Raw genomic sequence first — 19,894 nt, forward strand, 5'->3', positions numbered from 1 at the left:
GTTGCGTGTTGGACGATCATGGTTCGGATTCTGATTTTTTACCTCCATATCCAGAGGAATCATGCCCTCTCATACAGCTTTTTGTTTGCTGTATACGCGGTGGGTAAAGAAGGCCTAAGATTTGCCATAATGCAGTCTACCCTTTTCGCGTGTCAGGCAATCAGACGAAAATAAGAAACTTTTGTGAGTAGCTGTACAATTTTTCAATCATTATCAGATATTGTTAGGTGGGCGGGACGTGTATCACTGAGGAGATAAGAAACGAGCACGAAATTCTAGTCTGAAACCCACCAGTGAGACGAAGGCGCTGGTTAATGTTATAATACATCTTTCAGAAATCAGATGGCAGTGTGGACTAGATTAAGATGGCTCAGGTTGAGGCAAAGGTTGGTTGCCTGGTTATTGTGATTTTTTTTGTTTTTTTAACTAGCCAGCAGTTATTAGCTTCGCAAGAATGATTTTTCTCGAAATACAACGATCTTCGACAATAAAATTGAGTCCATAAACTTCCGTTTTGGCTCAAACCAAAAGTGACAAGTGCGATGAGTCGCTCCGAGTCCCTATAGCTCGCTTTTCACTTCGCCCATTAACGAATCCCGGCTAGCTCCCGGCTCGGCACGGCACGGCACTGCACGGCACGGCTCCCAAGCCAGTAGATCAATAGTGGGGCCTGGGTGGGCCACCACCAGCATGCCAGAGATGGTGTGAGGACTAGGCCAGTCGAACATTGGGGTGAGAGGTATAGCACGGAAAATATTCTCTTTCTACTTTCACGGAGTAGGACAATCTCGTGAAATTGTACCGACATTGGCTTCGGAGAGTGTCGCAATTATTCTGTTCCAGTTCTTTTACGACAATGCGATTAGATGTTGGTATGCCTGCAGTTATGACGTGGCAGCACCGGCGTTTCAAGAGTGTTCATCAAAAACCAAGAAAGTTTCTGAGCTTTGATATTTGATGCATTGCGTTTATAAGCTGTCGTGCTGTGATACTGGCTTGTCATTTCCTCTCAGAAGGGTTGTTGGGGTAGGTTCATGTAGTAGACAGATGTTGGACCTTTCCTGTTAAACTACTTGTGCGACAAATGCCAACTGCTGGTGAATAATGTCCCTATTAATAAGTCCAATTTCCCAGTTTTGTACGGCACGATGAGGCTTGTGGTATTGTCATGGAGGCATTTAGAACCATCTCACGAATATTTAACGACATTCGTGTACTGGACTCTACACAGATTTGACACAATTTAAAATACTATCACCAATAATACAAACATGGCCGCCGTGAGAACTTCTGAAGTGCGATCGACACTAGCGCCATTTCAGTGGAGCACGGTGGAATTTGTTGTGGTTATAAGTCTTCGCCTTTGTTTACATAATGCTTTTTACTGAATTTGAAGCACGAGGAGTGAACCATCACAGCTATAAGTGCGAAATTTTGTGTAGTGATTGATCATAATGTGTCTGCGTGTTATGAAAATTTGGAGAGATATATATTAGACGTAACAAATATGGCGACTCTGTGATACTTTTGTGGACTTTCAGGCAGGCCTGAGTAGGTATTGATTTGAAGGGAAGTATGGGTTATGGTTTATTCCCAGAGTTTATTGTTGATACTGTTACTTTAACTTCAAATTAAGTGTTAACTAAACCATAAATCACGAAAGTAGGCATTCGGCTCGGAATATTTTTCCTGTCCCGTCCCTTATATAAAAATATAAATTTTAAAAACAATTTTCGTCGATTGATTCATTCAAGCGAAAAACTTGTTCCCTCGTACTGGCTGAAGGACGTACGAGTAGCACGTTTGAGAACGGACTCCTGAGGAGAACATTTGTGCGTAAGAGAGAGAGAGGGGGGGAGAGAGAGAGGATGACACGAATATGAAGAAACACAGAGAATGAGGAATTTCGCAATCTGCAGTCTTCGCCAGATGTCAGGATGATAACATGAAAGCCGATGAGACGGGAGCGACATGTAGCATGCGTGGTGAGATGTGAAACTAATGAACAGCAGACCACCTGGTGACAGAAACTTAAACTGGGCGATACTATGAAGAAATAGTACTCGAGGGTGCGGATTTGACGGGAAGTTCCCTGACCTGTTTCGGGGATGTGAGTGGCCCCCTGCAAATTAAATAAATATATTCTTCGAAATTGTACCCAATTTGCATTATGCCAACAGTTCTTCCTTAGCATGTTATTATTAATACATGGAATACACAGGTTATCTGAGCGGTTTCAGATATTTATTTAGAAACTAAACATAACACAAAAATTCAATTTGTACAATTGAAAGGATAACAACAAATAATTGTAGCACACGGGAGAAGTGACGTAACTTCAGCGATGGCCACTAGGAGCGCAGCTGTTGATATGACAATAAAATGGCTATTCACGCCGAGAAAGCGAATTGAATTCACATATCGAGAGATTCTTTATGGAAATTCCTCCGAAAATCCCGTTAAACAATGGCCATGGAGTTTGTGGAATGGAAACTCGAGCGCAGAAATGAAATACGTTCTTGGGTTGAGTCGCCATTTTAGTGCAATGTCAGTAGTTGCGCTCCTGACGGTCATTCTTGGAGTTAACGCCACTTCTCCAGAATGCTACAGTTGCTTATGAATTCATTCTTCCAATGATGCAAGTTTAATTTCTGCGTGCCTTTCAGTTATTGTCGAATAAAGCATTTGAAAACTCTCAGATCAATTCTGTTTACTGTCCTGCACCACTTGAAACTCAAATTCAACTTCGTTAATACCGTGTACAATAACGGTATGGTATTAAATACGTATTTAAACATTTCTTTACAAACTCTGTACTTGTGTCTTTAAAAGGTTTCTTCCGTCATTTCAGAAACCCGTGCCATTTGCCATGTACAGGCTGTCCCAAAACGATGTATACACACAACATTAATATTCCGTATTATAATGTGTTAACATTCTGTATGTTAAAACACGTTACTGGTGTTACGATATGCTCAGTTACATCGTGAACCATCATATATTGGATAGAACGCATACAACGTGTACGTTATAGTCTTATGGTGTACTGATTCTTTATCTCGCGTGATATTTCATGATTGTTTTTAAGACTGTGAGAGCATCGTATGACCTATCGATCATGTTTTTCTTTGCGAGGACTGTACATAACACCGTGTGAACTGTCGTGTGTTTTGTTTTTGGACTGAACGTATATCGCGTCAACTGTTATAATACGTGAGCTGCCACGTTACGTTGTGTGAATTGTCGTGTCTTATTGCGTGGACAATATATACCCCGTTAGAGCGCCAAAGTTTTTTTTTATCGAACGGACGATATCGGCGATATAGCGGGGGAGAGGAATATTGATTCTTTTATTTAGCTCAGAATATTACCAACACAGCCTCACAGGTTTACCACATAAAAGGGAGGAATATCTGGCAATATTTTGCTGGGTTTTGCCCGGTATATTGTTCTTTTATCAACACTAATACGTGTCTGCGTAGGACGTAACACTTGAATTCCTTCAATTTTGCTTATTACTGACGTGTATTTGCGTTCTGAATTCAAAGTGTGCGTAAAGAACTTTCATTTCGGGAGGGTCCACTGCCCTAACTCAAACATCAGTGGGGCGTGGAGATGGATCTGTAACTTTTCTACCAGAATTCGTGCAATTTTACATGTAATAAGATGGTAAAATTGCGTCATATTGTGATATAATAACTATATATTAAATGTTGTCCGTCTAATCACAATAAAATTCTTATTAAATATTAAAATATTACAATAATTAACATTTAAAATATTTAAAATTAGGAACTGAAACATGTCGTGAAACATGAGAAAAAAATGATGGTCTAATGTAAATCGAATATTTCGATAAAGAACATCATTTAATATTTTAAATGTTAATTATTGTAATATTTTAATATTTAATAAGAATTATTGTGATTAGACGGACAAGATTTAATATATAGTTACATGTAATGTTTCCGATTTCGAATCAAAGTCACTCTCACTAACAGGTTAATTTATCGCAAATTTCTTGGATATGGAATGTCACAAAGAGCCCAAATCACACCCTGAGTCTTTGCGAGTGGTTGCTTGTAGACTTGGTAGAAACAAAATGTCCTGGCGCTGTATCGGACATGACTATAATGTTCAACGGTACGTTTGTATTCGGGGGTTGGCGCTTTACCGGGATATTCTTCGAAATTACGTAGGGAATATTTGTTGCGAGGATTTAGAGGGTGCAATGAGGTTGACTGTAACTTGTATACCATTTATTTAGTTATTTAGCTTCTCTGTCCGTAGCTTGAGAGTAAGAGACGACGAATTGTAAGTCGAATTATGAATTTGAATATCATAGTGGTCTCTGGATCGTGACTTCATCACGGGACGTCCCGAATATGAATCAGGTGTACCAACAACTGGGCCAATTTCTCTTTTGAACCATAATGTTTCCCTGTGGGCCCTTCCAGAACCATCTCATGCAAAAATACGTTTTTCTTCAACCAGTTTTAATGAAACTCGCACGTATCTATATGTATATACATGAATATATATGCGCATTTATATATTACATGTATACACTGTCATGTATGTATATATTTAATTAGATATTTATCTGCAAATTCTCCCGTCTAATCGGTAACAGTGTATTAGGAATTGAGTATTCCACGTATGGGCCCACAATTTTAGACAATTCTGCTATTAACTTATCCATTTTACGAAGATGAGTCGATCTTATATCTGAGGTTCCGTCCGTCTATGGAACTGTCGCTCCGTTTACTTAGAAGCGAATCCAGGAGGATATAAATAATTATTTCTGTGCAGAAAAGTGTTTCCAAAGAACCTGATATTCGTTTAGGAAGTCAAAATAACTTCCTTTACCTTGTGAAAGCCGTGTTCACAGTTGTGCGCCATTAATCTGTATTCTGTCAGAGCCACCTCGAACGAGTTCACACGCTCACGACTCGTTCTCATGTCGTCCGCCACCTACGCCAAGTGGGGCCTCGCCCCTTTCGGGATTTTTTTCCGACCAAATTTCCGAGTATTCGTCATCTGTCCCGCGTGTGATGGACCAAACTTTCCGCGAGACGTGACTAGTTTTAAAAAAAAAACTTTTCAGTTCAGAAATGAGATCACTTGTTCCATTGCTGCGCTCAGCTGTTCCGTATGTAGGTCACATTGTTGTGTGGACCATCTCAGCCCCAACTAACTCCCTCTGTGTAGGGGAGGAACCTAGTTGTGGGGCGCGGCCATCAAGTAACCGAGCAAGAAATATCGACCGCTATTACACACACACACACAGATCACTGACACTTCTGTGATGGGCGCGCGTATTGGGCCCTCGGGGGGGGGGGAGCCCCCGTGTCCGTCCGTCCGCGTGTTTCGTTTGTGAAAGGCCCCAACGGATTTGGATTAAATTTGTATCTGAAAAGTTGTGGTCCGAATTTCATTTTTATTCGTGACTGTACTTGGTATAAAGTCGAAATTACACTTTATCAAACTTTTGAAAATCAAAATTTTCAGCTGGTACCTCTGAAACGTCGGTGAATTTCTGCTAGGCTACACCACTACACCGCGGAAACAAACCCAGAAAACAGGCATCTTAATTTTCAAAAGGGGTTTACTGTGCGTATGGTATTTTCTGAATTCTAAGGCCAACTTTATGTTTTAAAACGTATGAATCTTACGGTTGGCGACGTCGAAAAATCAGATCGTATGACTAAATATAAATTAAAAATCTTCATGTCCATAACGCTGGTCATAGAACAGAGAACACGAAGATAGAAACAAAGAATATTCCGGAAGTTTTGAGCTTGAATATTGATAATTCCTCTTGTAATTCACGTTTTTCCCCCTAGAAAACCTGTTACTAAATCAAATCGAGTTATTGCTGAATTACTTTGGATCACTTTTCGATATGATGTGTGCCCAACTTTTTCCAGACTAAGCTTTAGATTAATTTTGTCTCTCTGAAAGAAACTGGGCCTTGACTTCAGAAATGTGTCATCATCTCTCAATAACTGAATCTTCCAACGAAACAAATTATATTTTACGTGGAAATAGAATGACTTTAAAATAAAAGTAGGAAAAAATAAATACAGAGAAATACAAGGCAATGAGATGAGATCTGATGTTCTCACGGCGATGAAAAAGGTCCTCTGGGTTGTAACGCCGTGTGGATTTACAGGCAAACGTCAAAATTTCAGAGCAATGCGCTGATCGCCTCTTCAGCGCTAAAGACCAACGTTGAGAAGGCAATAATAAATTATTCCTCGCTGCAGTGTAAGATCTCACGTTTTACTTCATGAGCGTGTCAGCATCTCGGCTGTTTACAATAGATTCGTATCTGCAATAAATTAACCTCAAAGCAAATGAGGGATACGAAATATAAAAGAACTGACTGAGAATCTTTTGCTGCTATTATGTTAATTATTATTCTTTATATTTATTTAGTGTTCTGTCTGACGACAGGTCCATATGAACAGGATCCTTCCATCCTTTTCTCGGACTGGGACCTGTTCATATACGTTCTTGGCAGATGATCCAGAAGTGGTTTGCCGTTGCCTTCTTCTGTGTGTGAATGGAGTAATTGTTGGGATGCCACGGAGGAAAACTCCGTGTTGCCTAGACCACGGCCTTGCCCAACACAAGTTATAAATTCGGGCACCGCCGGGAATCGAACCCGAGACCCCCCAGGATTACAAGGCCAGCGTTCTAACCGCTAGACCACCTCATCTTATTATTATTTAGTGTTCTGTCTGACGACAGGTCCATATGAACAGGATCCTTCCATCCTTTTCTCGGACTGGGACCTGTTCATATACGTTCTTGGCAGATGATCCAGAAGTGGTTTGCCATTGCCTTCTTCTGTGTGTGAATGGAGTAATTGTTGGGATGCCACGGAGGAAAACTCCGTGTTGCCTAGACCACGGCCTTGCCCAACACAAGTTATAAATTCGGGCACCGCCGGGAATCGAACCCGAGACCCCAGGATTACAAGGTCAGCGTTCTAACCGCTAGACCACCTCATCTTATTATTATTTAGTGTTCTGTCTGACGACAGGTCCATGTGAACAGGATCCTTCCATCCTTTTCTCGGACTGGGACCTGTTCATATACGTTCTTGGCAGATGATCCAGAAGTGGTTTGCCATTGACTTCTTCTGTGTGTGAATGGAGTAATTGTTGGGATGCCACGGAGGAAAACTCCGTGTTGCCTAGACCACGGCCTTGCCCAACACAAGTTATAAATTCGGGCACCGCCGGGAATCGAACCCGAGACCCCCGGATTACAAGGCCAGCGTTCTAACCGCTAGACAACCGTGGCGGTAATTATGTTAATATGGGCTTATAAACTGACCTGTCTCTGTTACAAGAAATTATGTTATGAGCGGAGAGAAGTAGAAGACGGGTTAATTCATTCTTTGGTCATTTGACGACGCTGTTTCAGTCATATTTTATACAGTATCCAAATATATTCGGTTATGATAATGAATGACGAGGAAGTAATACTAATTTCGAAGGAAGTGGTCGTGGTATATTTTAATTTATGTTTCGTCTGGGAAAGATGAGTGCCTCCAGAATGAAGGATAGACATCGTTAGCATCAATAAAGCAATAATCCATGTTCGAAACTAAATATTTCTACACACAGGCGTTTCTGGTGAATAAGGTAATTGTCCACAATTAATTGTGATTAATAAATTCATTGAGAGATTTCTTGCGGTCCGCGGGCCCCTTGTATGAAATGAAATATGAAAACAGAAACAAATCTGCCTCAGCAAAGTCCAGTGAGTGTCTTAAGAATATTAGCTTCAATTCTGGAAATATTTCAGAACAATATGAGTAATGCCGATTGCGTGAAGGTGTGGGGGTTTGGAGTGGATTTATGAGGGTGCCGTGAACAGGCTACGAACGTGGACCGCGGTCGTGTGGCTACACGGCGTCACAACCCAGCAGACCGCGAGACACATTAACATCGCCGTGAAAATCTTCAGATCTCACAGACATTTGTGAGTCCTCAGAATTTATAAGGAACAGGAAACTTTTCGAGTACTAGCAAAGTAGTTCTGCTCTTTCTATGTTTGTCTATTTTCCTTTTGTAAGGGGGATAAAGACCACGGTGGTCTAGCGGTTAGAACGCTGGCCTTGTAATCCTGGGGTCTCGGGTTCGATTCCCGGCGGTGCCCGAATTTATAACTTGTGTTGGGCAAGGCCGTGGTCTAGGCAACACGGAGTTTTCCTCCGTGGCATCCCAACAATTACTCCATTCACACACAGAAGAAGGCAATGGCAAACCACTTCTGGATCATCTGCCAAGAACGTATATGAACAGGTCCCAGTCCGAGAAAAGGATGGAAGGATCCTGTTCATATGGACCTGTCGTCAGACAGAACACTACATAATAATAAGATGAGTTGGTCTAGCGGTTAGAACGCTGGCCTTGTAATCCTGGGGTCTCGGGTTCGATTCCCGGCGGTGCCCGAATTTATAACTTGTGTTGGGCAAGGCCGTGGTCTAGGCAACACGGAGTTTTCCTCCGTGGCATCCCAACAATTACTCCATTCACACACAGAAAAAGGCAATGGCAAACCACTTCTGGATCATCTGCCAAGAACGTATATGAACAGGTCCCAGTCCGAGAAAAGGATGGAAGGATCCTGTTCATATGGACCTGTCGTCAGACAGAACACTTAATAAATAATAAATAAAATAAGGGGGATAAAATGAAGGTTTATGTGGTCGCCATACTCTCTGTCTCTGTTTTTCCTTTTTCAAGTTTAAAATCAATGAACCGATTTTACTAAAACGTGGTATGCACATAATGCCATTAGAAGTACGTATTTTCATTTCTACGTTCAGTGATAAAACATGTCGGACGCACGGACTGAGGTGGGAGAGAGACTAGCGCCACTCTGTGTGGGATACCAAAATACTGTGTGGTAGGTAACAAGTTTTAAAAAAAAAAAAAAAAAATTGCAAATTTTGTTGATATTTTTGTATAATATAAAATAATAAAATATCTGTTGCGTAAAATCTGCTTCTAGCTTTCGGTTTAACAGCGACACGTTAATGAACCACAGCACTGTTCGACGTTTCGTATGAAGAAATATCAGCAACATATTGACAAATTTGGTTTTTAAACGGAGCGAAACATTGAGGTTATGTCCGACAAATTTAAAGCAGATAAAATATGGATTTAAACAATTAATTCTTCCGGGAACTAAAATAATAATAATAATAACCTGAAGAAATATTTAAAATTTTAATCTGACTGCACTTGGATTCGATCTCGTGATCATCTGAACATAAATCTAGGATTTTGCCCCGTAAGCGAAATGAAATCCTATTGCTGAAGTATTAATTTATGATACATTATCTAAATTAGACATTCGCAACAGAGAGCCTGCAGTTGAAAAGGAAACTTTATTTGGTAAACTCAAAATTATTCCTTCCTTGACTGCAACTTAATCTGAATTAAGCCGGTACTCATTTCGACAAAGCGTTGATTTAAACTGATTTCGTATTTTCTGGAACTCTCCCATAGGGATTCACTAAATTGAATTAATCGAATCCAAATTTGACATTTATACATCCTCTGGTTTATGAAACATTTTTGTATAATAAATTTACAAAGAAATCAGGATTTGTTTAACTGAATGTGTCGAAGAATTTTTATCAAACACTAGAAAATGAGATGGAAACCAATTACCCAAATATTTTGATTCGTCTCGCATGTAACTTTCTCACAATGACAGTCATCATATCATTAAATAACATAATTTGGCATAAGCCGTCTTTATTATCAATATCCCTTTTTCCTGTTTTATTTTATAGATTTTTTGTTACACTAATGGTCTTTATAAGTACTTGTGCGTATAGTTAGCATGTGCGACGTGTGTGTGGTTTAATCCAATCATCACGTCATTGTTAAAGGAAGCCAATACACTACAGTTCTCTCCTCTCTTATTTGCGAGAGAACATTTTCATATTGTGTGAGGATCGGATTTACGTGATGAAAATTCCCCAATGTTTTGTCTGTAACGAACGGCAACTTATTCAGATTATTAACAAATCTGATTTTTCTCGATAATAAAGCTTCTTAAAAGACTGTAAATACATGAATCTGTACGATATTCTCCATATAAAAATCTGTCTTCATTAATCTATATATAAAACGCGATAAACTTATAAATAAATATTTGCGAACTTCTATTTCTTGATAATGCCAAAATAAATTTTCCTTATTACATTAAACCCAGAGCCCACACGGATTTTACAAAGTAGAATAATTTTATTTTAAATTCGTGATGTAATTTCAATGAAGGGAACACCAGTTAACAGCTGATCAAAGTACAAATTTGCAAATGATAATATAATTCCTTTAATTAGACGTTAAATTCTCTGTGGAGTCGATGAACGAGCCTTAGTCATCAAAAGAAGAAGATTGACGTAATATTTGCGTTCATTATCATCGAGATTTGAAGTCGTCAAATCCGATCTTCACACTTTGCTACGGTTTGACTCTCCTACGCCGCCTCCAATCCATCACAGTGCAACACGTTACTACTAGGATATTTCTGAGTTAAAGCCGTCCTACCTCGTAAATGTCTCTTAAACAACGTTTGTTTCTAACTAGAGGCACTCAAGATTAAACCGATTGCACGTCTCGATCAGAATTTTTAACAGGCCTGTTATCAATCGTGTCTGGGATCGATTCTTGTCTTACTGTGACTGTGAAAATAAATTTGATTGGCGTTTGGAAATATTCATTTGACTTTTCTGCTCGCGTGAATTTACGTTACTACAAACACCTTCAGAAAGTATACGTTTCTGCCTGCTTTATCTCCATAAAATGTACGCACTTGACGAAACGTCGTTAAATAAACGAAGACACATACCAGTCTGTACCTCTACTGGTAATTACATAAATTTTTGGAATGATTATCAACGGATAAACTGTGTTGTGTTCGTTTCTTTGGATATAAAGTTAAGTTAAGTTAAGTTAAGTTAAGTTAAGTTAAGTTTTTCCTGGTGCCCATTGTACGCCATGTCATTAAGGCGTATGGGGGAGTGGAGGTTTAGCTCCAGTGACATTGACCTCAGAGCTAGATGGAGTTGAGTGGACAGATTCACGTTCCGTCTGATTAACAGCTGGAGAAAACAGTTGAATATTAGACAGGAGTCTGGGAATCGAACCCTCGGCCCAGTCACTGCGCAGAAGCAAGGCCTAGTGAGTGACAAATGTGAATATTTAAATATTGTATTGATGCAAATTCATTTAGCCGTAGATTTTCCGTGCGGATACTTGATTTTGTTGGATCACATTTATAAAGTATCAGTACAACTGTAAAATTAATTTCGGTTCTTCGATATTCTTTCAAGGAATTTAAAGTATTTTTGCAGCAAATAAATTTTTATTTCAGGATTAAAGTAGGCTTTGAAATCTTGTGTGTTTCTTGTTCAAAACTCTGATTTGCCGAACCAAATGGTTGGTTTTACAATTCGCAGGTCATGAACTCTGATGCAAGGCGTCGTATCTATAAGGACGGGAATTAGAATTACCAGTTACAGTATATTTGCACGTGATTAGAATATTGTATAAATACGGCCTTAATGTACAAGGTGCTTATTAATGTGAAACACGCTCTTTTCCTTGAAAATTACATCTCATAAATTTTCACTTTATGAGCGGTCTACTTGAATGCCTCTAGCAAACACAAACTCACATGAAATTAATCCCATGCTCGTCTCTAACCTTAAAAGAAAAAAAATTAAAAAAAAAATAATAAATACAAAATCTCAGATGGCTATGGAGCTTTGTTATAGGCAGAAAGATCAGTTATGATTCATAAAACCCGTCTCATTGGAGGTGTATTTAACTTATAAGCTAATTATTCCCCTTACGTATAATAATGAATCTGCCAAAGTTATATAATGTACTGATTTCTGTCACAATTTGAAATTAAAATAAATACAACTTAAAATATTTCAGTTCTAGCTACCCAACTTACTTCTCAATAAATAATGCAAGACAAGGAAAACAATTTTGAAAGAATAAGATTAGCTGAAAATTCCTTGTAGATTTATTTGTTTTCTTTTAAGTGATTTTGTTCATGCATTACAATAATATTCTCGCATGTTTATTGCATGTTTAATTCCACACTACAGGCGTATTTCCGCTTAATTTGTTTGAGGGTTCCTTGCTCTTATAAATTAACTAAATTCTCCTAGGTTTTCGACAGCAAATACATTGGCCATCTACCCGCTCCTTTCCTTGTTTTGTACTTGATAAATGCAAGCTATTTAAACCGTCAAACAATAATTTCACAAAAATTCAATCGCCTTGCGAAAATACGCCACTTCTAATTAATTAATAAACTTACGAGCTACGATCATCGTAGCTTCAGTTCCCTCACAATGAATAGATAATGAACATGTCTAGTTAAAACTTAATTTTAATCATAAATGTCCTAATTAATTAATGGTTTTCATGATTAACAGTAACCAGTAACCAATAATGGTGATGATTAATATAATATTGTTAATATAATATTTTTTTTTCGAGGTGCATCGTAATAATTGTCTCTGTTTCTCAATTGGATGTCTTATCTGTGGCAGTGACGTTTAGCTAGCTTTTCTCTTCTGAACCAACAATTCAAAACAAAACACCAACAATCATTATATCATATCAACAATCAAAGTCATATTCTTTCATTCTCTAGAAATGCAGATTTTTTAGAATTACCTTATCCTCGTTCTGTTATTTGTAGTTTGTAAAGTTTATTTTTTTCAATGCATTACTTTTGTGTTAATATATTATAATTATCTAATATAGGCCTACGAATATTTATCATTTTTCTCTATCTTTTTCTCTGACCTTGGCACAGTTTTGAAGTAGGATTAATCCTTATGCTTCACAACCGTTTCTCACTCATTTTAAAAGTAATAATAAAAAATTATTTAAGATATTTAAAAAAAAAAATCTCAAACTTCGATTCCCTATTATAGTGAATTGTTTCGTATTTTCTTGATGAATGACGAACACACAATTATCACCCCCTTTCCACCTGGATTTTTCATTCACTTTCTTGTGATACGTTGCCTTCGGATGGCGTTCGATATCCCTCAAGTCCGGAATATCGGGAAAAAAAAATTGCCCAATTTTAAATATTAATCCACTCTCTTAACCCAGTTCCAACAAACTATGAACAAATACACTCGGATAAAACTACAGTATTGTGCGATCGGTCGTCTTGATTAAGAAAAAATAGGAATAAAATTATATTCAGCAGGAACAAATCAAAGAACAACAACAAACAATTCTCTACAGATAAATGTACAGCCATGTTCATAATTTCAGTGCATCATTTCACCCCACGTAGACCAGTGAGTGTCTCCGCTTGTAACGCATGCGCAGTCTCCGCTTGTAGCGCATGCGCACGATCGCTAAATGCAAGATATGAAACGCGGTTATTCTGAATCGCTGTGAACTTTGGAAGAAAATCCTTTCAAGACAGCGGATACCAAGAGCGACGACAAAACAGATTTCGCAATTATTCCTTGTACGATTTTACGAGTTTTAAACCCTAATCGACAAGTAGCTACGCTTTTTAGTACAGTGAAAGTAGTGTTATTGTTGCAAAATATGAGTAGACTGACGTCTTAATGAAAATGACTGTACATAAGACATGTTTCCCCTTTAGTGTTGGCAGTGGCCACTTAATAGGCGATTTATGGAATTTACATTATTTTATCTTATCGCTCCTTAAGATAATGCTATTGTAAAACTATAGTTATATTATGCTTTCCGCTTTCTTACAGATAAATTATAAACTTACTTCACAGTTTCAATCTGTTCTGTTACGTGGTTTAATAAACAGTGGCTCCTACCAGCATAAAGCGTCCGCTGACATGAACTGAGCTTCGCGTCTCTCACGCTACGTGGCGCTGAAGTTTCAGTTTATACGAGCCACTCGCCGTGATTAGAACAGCCTTCGTTTGGGAGGGACGTTGGCCGTATTGAGAAAGGAAGTACACGGGAAACTGAACTGCTGCTGTATTCTGTCACACACATGTCTTCAATAAAAACAGAGCTGTGTATGTTTTAATCTGTAAAGTAAGTTTATAATTATCTTGTATTATTTCTTCACAGAGGGGAAACTTAGGGGTGGGGCCAGGTTAAAACGAGACACATAACCTCACAATGACATTGACAATACGTTAACGTCTGTACAAATTTGTTTCGGAGTTAAACAATAAAGGAATTAATATTATATTTTAGTATTTTTCGCAGTGTTTGGCTCTTTGTTCTTAGCAGGAATGAATTCACCAGTTTTTTTTTTTAAATTTCACTTGAGATATTTTCACTACAAAAAGATGCACAGAAACGATGCAAACACATTTTCACATCAGATATGTGCCATCAGATTTGTTTTTCATGTTTTACACACATCCAAAAAAAAAAAAGTCCATGTTCACATTTTGTGCTGTTGGCTCGATCAAATCTATCAGGGGTTGGTAATAATTATAATTACTTATTAATGTTATTGATTGTTTTACTATAGAACCCCCTCGGTCGCCCGATCCTATGTTCAACATTGGATTGAAAACGAAACTGTGGTTGGCTTCAGATTGTCAAGGGAAGCAGGGACTGGAGCTCGGGACTGTGGGTAAAGCTATTGCTCTGTTTGTAAGTAAAAAAGTACTTGGGAGCAGCACCATCGACGTTACGATTGACGCCATCTTGCATTTTACGAAAACAAAATGAAAACGGGAGTCTGTTTTTATTTAAGTTATTTTCTTTTTTTAAGGAAAATGTATTCACACTTCCTCTGAAGGTTGATAGTCGGTTGCTATTATAGTCTCTTAAAGTCCGTTTAATTAGCTAATTATTCGACGAGTAAACTTTGTGCTCCTAATTATACATGCGTTCTGTCTTACTTGTCGCATTCCGTCGGAGTTTCTCCGTCCATTATGGTAGCTCGTCTCTCATTGTCGAATGCATTTGTTATCATTTTATCCGCACCGCCTGAAATATTTTTCTCTGTATCAGTTCCTAAAAAAAATGCGAATTATTTAAATCTTTTCTAAGTATAAATTATTCTGATTTCGCTCCTAACCTCCTGTCTTCTTTAAAGTCTGTCATCCTCCTCCTCGTCGTCGTCTTCGTCGCCGTCCTCCCTGTTCTCCTCGGATTCCTCCTTGTACCCCGGATGTTCCGATATGGCGTAGTAGTTTCCATTGTAAATGACGCCCAGTTCCCGGAGGACGTCGCCTCTGATGGTCGCCTTGATCGTCCAGTTGTAGCAGTCGTCACTTTCACTCTCCCGGTCCAGCCTCTCCACGTCGACTATCTTCGAACTAAGGCGCTCGAGGATGATTCCGATGTCTTTGATGGTGAGGTGTCTCTTCTGGTCGACCGACAGCTGGTCTATGAGCAGCAGGAACTTCTCGGAAGTGATGGCTTCTTCTTCCATGATGGTGTTCTCCGTCTCCGACTCTGAGCTCTCGGCCTGGTGCTGCTGGTGCAGGCGACCGCCTTCTATGTCGAGGAACCGGACGTGCTGGGTGCTTTTGCCCAGAGCCGCTCGCCGCGTTCCGTCTGACAGCGACGACGGTTGGGGCGACGTCTGTTGTTGGGCGTCTTGAATGGGAGACGTGGCCACCGACTTGTGAACCGCGATCTTGCGGCCCTCTTCGTGCAGCGCGCAACAGTGGAAGTCGCATTCGACCATGTTGTTGGCGTCGGTACCATTGATGCCCGCGGCCCCGCTGGGACTGGTACTGAGCGGGTGGTGAACGTGGTTCGCACATTCGGGCGTGTGAATGTGTATTGTTGTACTCTCGAACGAGCTCGTGCCTTGCTTGGCGAGCCTGGGAGGCGGGTGGTGATGTGGAGGAACCTGGGGCCCGCCTCCACCATAGGAACTTGTCGCTGCCGCGAGAAGATTTGCCATTTTACCGCTGATGACGTCATCGTGGTTTATCACAGTGATTTGAGGACTGGAGTTGTAGCGAGCCGCCGGTGGAGGCGTGTAGACGTCGTTGATGAGCGTCTCCTTCTTGCTTGCCGCGGGGCCCGGCCCGTGGATTCCGCCGAGCTTCTCGAGGCTCGTCTGGATCACCAACGAGGGTCGCATCTGGTCCTGCTTCTTGCTTGGCGAGTACTTCGATGCCGCCCCAACAGCCCCTCCTCCATCGCCCACCTTCTGCTGCTGTTTCTGGTCCCAGTGGAGGACCACGGTGACCCTGCCCTTGTTGTCCATAATCTTCCAGGAAGGAGTTTCATCGTGCAATTCAAGAGCGTGGATCGTCTCACAGACGATCTTGGGGATCGCGGAGATGGCTACAGCGCGACAATGAACAGACAACAACTGGAGTCAAACCTCCGGGGCCGGTGAACTACGAGTAGGAACTAGCTACACAGTGTGGACCCTTCGAGACGTCGGTCTGTCAGCTGTTCGTTTGCGTCTGTACGCAAATTTCATTTGGCCCTAAATGACGCGGAGATGCTGTCATCTTATCTGTTAATGGATGTTTAGTGTCGAAACACTCAGTTTATCGTTACCTTGAAATCTAATACCGAATTATTTACAAAGAAATACTTTCTGTAATTTTAATTTAAATGAAGGGCAGAACACACCACACGGGCGACGATAAATGAGGATTAAACGTTACGAACGCGGGGGTAGGGGTTGAGCCGAGGTAGAATATAATATCCAAAATGTGCGTTTACGTGATGTAGATTTCGTTAAAATACTCTCCAAGACTTAAAAAAAGAAAGTAAATATGTAACTTTCTCTTAAAAGAGGAAAATTAAACCTCGCTGCTAGGGAGTTGTATATTTCCTTTAAACAACAAACAACACAAACATCAGACACAGGAATAAATATTAGAAGATTAACCCTTCGAATCTCGTGTAAATAATATTTAAAAATCAGTCCGTACGTCAAAGTAAACACTACACTTTACCATTACAAAGATGAGGTGGTTAATGTTCTCTAAGGAATTAATTGTTATTTACAATGACAATCACACGAAGCATATATATAAAGAAGATATTTTGATTATCGAAGTACACGGAACATTGAAATTACCATTGAGCTTTAAAGGGTTAATAAATGTCTACGTGAATTGGATAATCGATTATATCGACGATAGTCAAATGCGTAGGCAGTTTATTCGGCGATAATTATTAAGGACTCTCTCAAAATAAAGCCAACTTCATATGTTCACTTTAATTAAATACTTGGTTGTTATTATTATTATTATTATTATTATTATTATTACGTTTAGGACGAAAGTCTCCTCGAATTAAATTAAAATTCATAAATTGTGCGATGTTTCGATTCAACGACTGCCGAATTCTAAAGCCATTGTGTACTTATGTGTACGGAGGCCACGTAATTTATCTTAAAAAAACTACTCTGTAATCATCATTATTAGCAGGCAAGAATATTGGTGTGGGAGAACCAGGTTCCTGTTATCTGAACGCAGTATTTAATAGTATGTAATGCCTTATGTATGTGAGAGACAGGCAGATTTCGACAGAACCTGCTGATAATCTGGAACGTGGCGTAAAATACTGAAATTGGGTCAATGATTTATTAAAGATGGGCGAGAAATCTTTAATTCATAAAATTATGAGGAAATGTTATCGAGTAATGAGGTCTTATCTATCGTGTCAAAATTAAATATAATTTCCGAGTAACCTTTGAACAATTGCAAAGCTAGTTTTTTTAATTAATTATATGATTTAGGATTTACTTATGAAAAATAGAAAATTTGGAAATTAATTCTACAAAATTATATCTAAAATAAAATAACAGGAATAATCAAATCTAAAACTTCTTGACGATGGTGAAGAGTCAATTGAATAAAAATTTACTTGGATATTATCCATCGTCCAGTAAATATAAAAATAAAAATATAATATAAATATAAAACGTATCTCCGGACGATAGGGATTAGCTCTATCTAGTGGGCCCAACTATGTAGGAACCTGAAGACGGAGATAGAGTCCCATCTCCGAAACGTCGTTTTTACGTTTTATATTTACTAGTCGATAGATAATATCCAAGAAAGGTCCGGACGATAGGGATTAGCTCTATCTAGTGGGCCCAACTATGTAGGAACCTGAAGACGGAGATAGAGTCCCATCTCCGAAACGTCGTTTTTACGTTTTATATTTACTAGTCGATAGATAATATCCAAGAAAGGTCCGGACGATAGGGATTAGCTCTATCTAGTGGGCCCAACTATGTAGGAACCTGAAGACGGAGATAGAGTCCCATCTCCGAAACGTCGTTTTACGTTTTATATTTACTAGACGATGGATAATATCCAAGGAAATTTTTATTCAATTAACAGGAATAATGTTCATTGGACAATAAATGCTGAATGGAATTCAATGGTCTATCAGATATGTTTTAACATTTTATTTTACGTTCGGAGCCATGATCTTTGTAAATTAACGTACAAAATCCGAACGAATGGAGGTAGATATGCTCTCTGATCTTTTATCTTTCTGATTCCATGACTCAACAAAAACAATTTCAATTTTTTGTGTCCTTCATTCGAGTACATTGAGATATAACGTCATTAAATATATATATTTCTTTTAATTGAAATAATTTTAGACCTAGACCGTGAATATTTTATTAGGGTTGTAGATTACACCAACGATAGTAGAATTATGTAAAGGAAATTCTCAAGTATCATTTCACCACGAGACTGTTTAGTTGTCTAGATATTTTGCCAGAGCATTTCCGATCTCATTTCATCGCCAGAGCGCGATTGCACGGAGCATTACAAAGTATCATAGAGGTGTCATGCGTTGTCGAAGCGACGCTTACCAGCTCGAATGACGTCGACGCCGCTGGGGTACCAGCGTTCTCCCTGTCTCAGCAGAAGCAGGACCGTGTTGTTGGGCAGAGTACGGAAGTAGTCGCCGTCCTCGACTTGCGTTCCGTCAGACTCGAGGACCAGTCGGACCGGCTCCCCGGCGAGAACTCCTAGCTTCTCCTTCCCTACGTCATAACACAAACATTGCACACTAACATTGCACGTGTCCCCACGTAACGCAGAGGACAAAATATGGGCCAGCTGTGGATCTCTTTTTTTTTAGGATTCCGAAATAAAATAGCCTACTTCGGAACCCGTTTGCCTGGAGAGGACTTAACTGGCTTGTGTGAAATGATAATTAACCTTCGAATTTCATAAAAGTCGGGGAATTTTTATGATCAACTGAGCGACTTTCAGCTTCTCAAGTAAGACTACTCCATTGTGTCGAAATTCAACTTAGAATATCGAAATTATAGCCAATAGTTGGTCGATGCTCGTGAATGTCGGTGGGAAAAATCGTGCTACCAGAATTTCCCATCTTGAGAATTATAAATCCCTTTCTTCGAAAAAAACCAACATGGCGTCCGTAAGGCCCTGTGAGATAGGAACTACATGGGGACTAGAAATTTTAAATACCCGAATTAGTAACGTTGACGTCTAAGATGTATTCATAAGTTCTGGGTTCCTGCGCCGTGTACTCTGGTAGACGTTTCATGAGTCATTGCTGCCTCGATCATAAGGGCGATGATCGCCCTGATGATGGACGCAAAAAGGACCTCTGAGACGTCAGTAACTTCTACTAGACTACACGGCGCAGGAACCCAAAAGATGGCCATCTTCGGACTCACCGTCGTGGAAAACTCGAATCCTACTTATGTAATCTCGTGTTGTTGTTGTTGAGTACGGACGACATTTCTGAAATACAAATACTTAGTGACTCTGGAGTAGTGACAACTTTCTTCCAGCCACCGTACACTTTTATTATTCTATCCCTAATACTAACAACACCTAACAATTGCAGTCCGTTATTGAAGAGTACGAGGTGCTATCGGAAGGTTTCCA

At 39.5% G+C, this 19,894-nt stretch overlaps 2 protein-coding genes and 1 long non-coding RNA gene across 3 annotated transcripts in view; 1 reads left to right on the top strand and 2 right to left on the bottom strand.

The window, feature by feature from the left end:
* Positions 1-6,709, bottom strand: part of LOC110839913 (uncharacterized) — a 28,616-nt gene extending 21,907 nt beyond the window's left edge. The window contains exon 1 of the long non-coding RNA XR_015534695.1: positions 43-6,709. This is a non-coding gene — a long non-coding RNA (uncharacterized LOC110839913). The remainder of the gene's footprint in view (positions 1-42) is intronic.
* Positions 1-19,894, top strand: part of Hsepi (D-glucuronyl C5-epimerase) — a 68,534-nt gene that overhangs the window by 3,867 nt on the left and 44,773 nt on the right. The window lies entirely within an intron of this gene.
* Drep2 (DNA fragmentation factor-related protein 2) overlaps positions 9,785-19,894 on the bottom strand; it is a 33,968-nt gene continuing 23,858 nt past the window's right edge. The window contains exons 3-4 of the mRNA XM_087347003.1: positions 18,844-19,017; positions 9,785-16,334 (exon numbers count right to left, since the gene is read on the bottom strand). Coding sequence (XP_087203129.1) covers positions 15,121-16,334; positions 18,844-19,017 — 1,388 coding nt within the window. The 3' untranslated portion in view covers positions 9,785-15,120. The remainder of the gene's footprint in view (positions 16,335-18,843; positions 19,018-19,894) is intronic.

Source organism: Zootermopsis nevadensis, unplaced genomic scaffold (assembly GCF_977971745.1).
Source record: "Zootermopsis nevadensis isolate Lab colony 2312 unplaced genomic scaffold, Znev_1.0 Znev_ptg000001l, whole genome shotgun sequence".
Lineage (NCBI taxonomy): Eukaryota > Metazoa > Arthropoda > Insecta > Blattodea > Termopsidae > Zootermopsis > Zootermopsis nevadensis.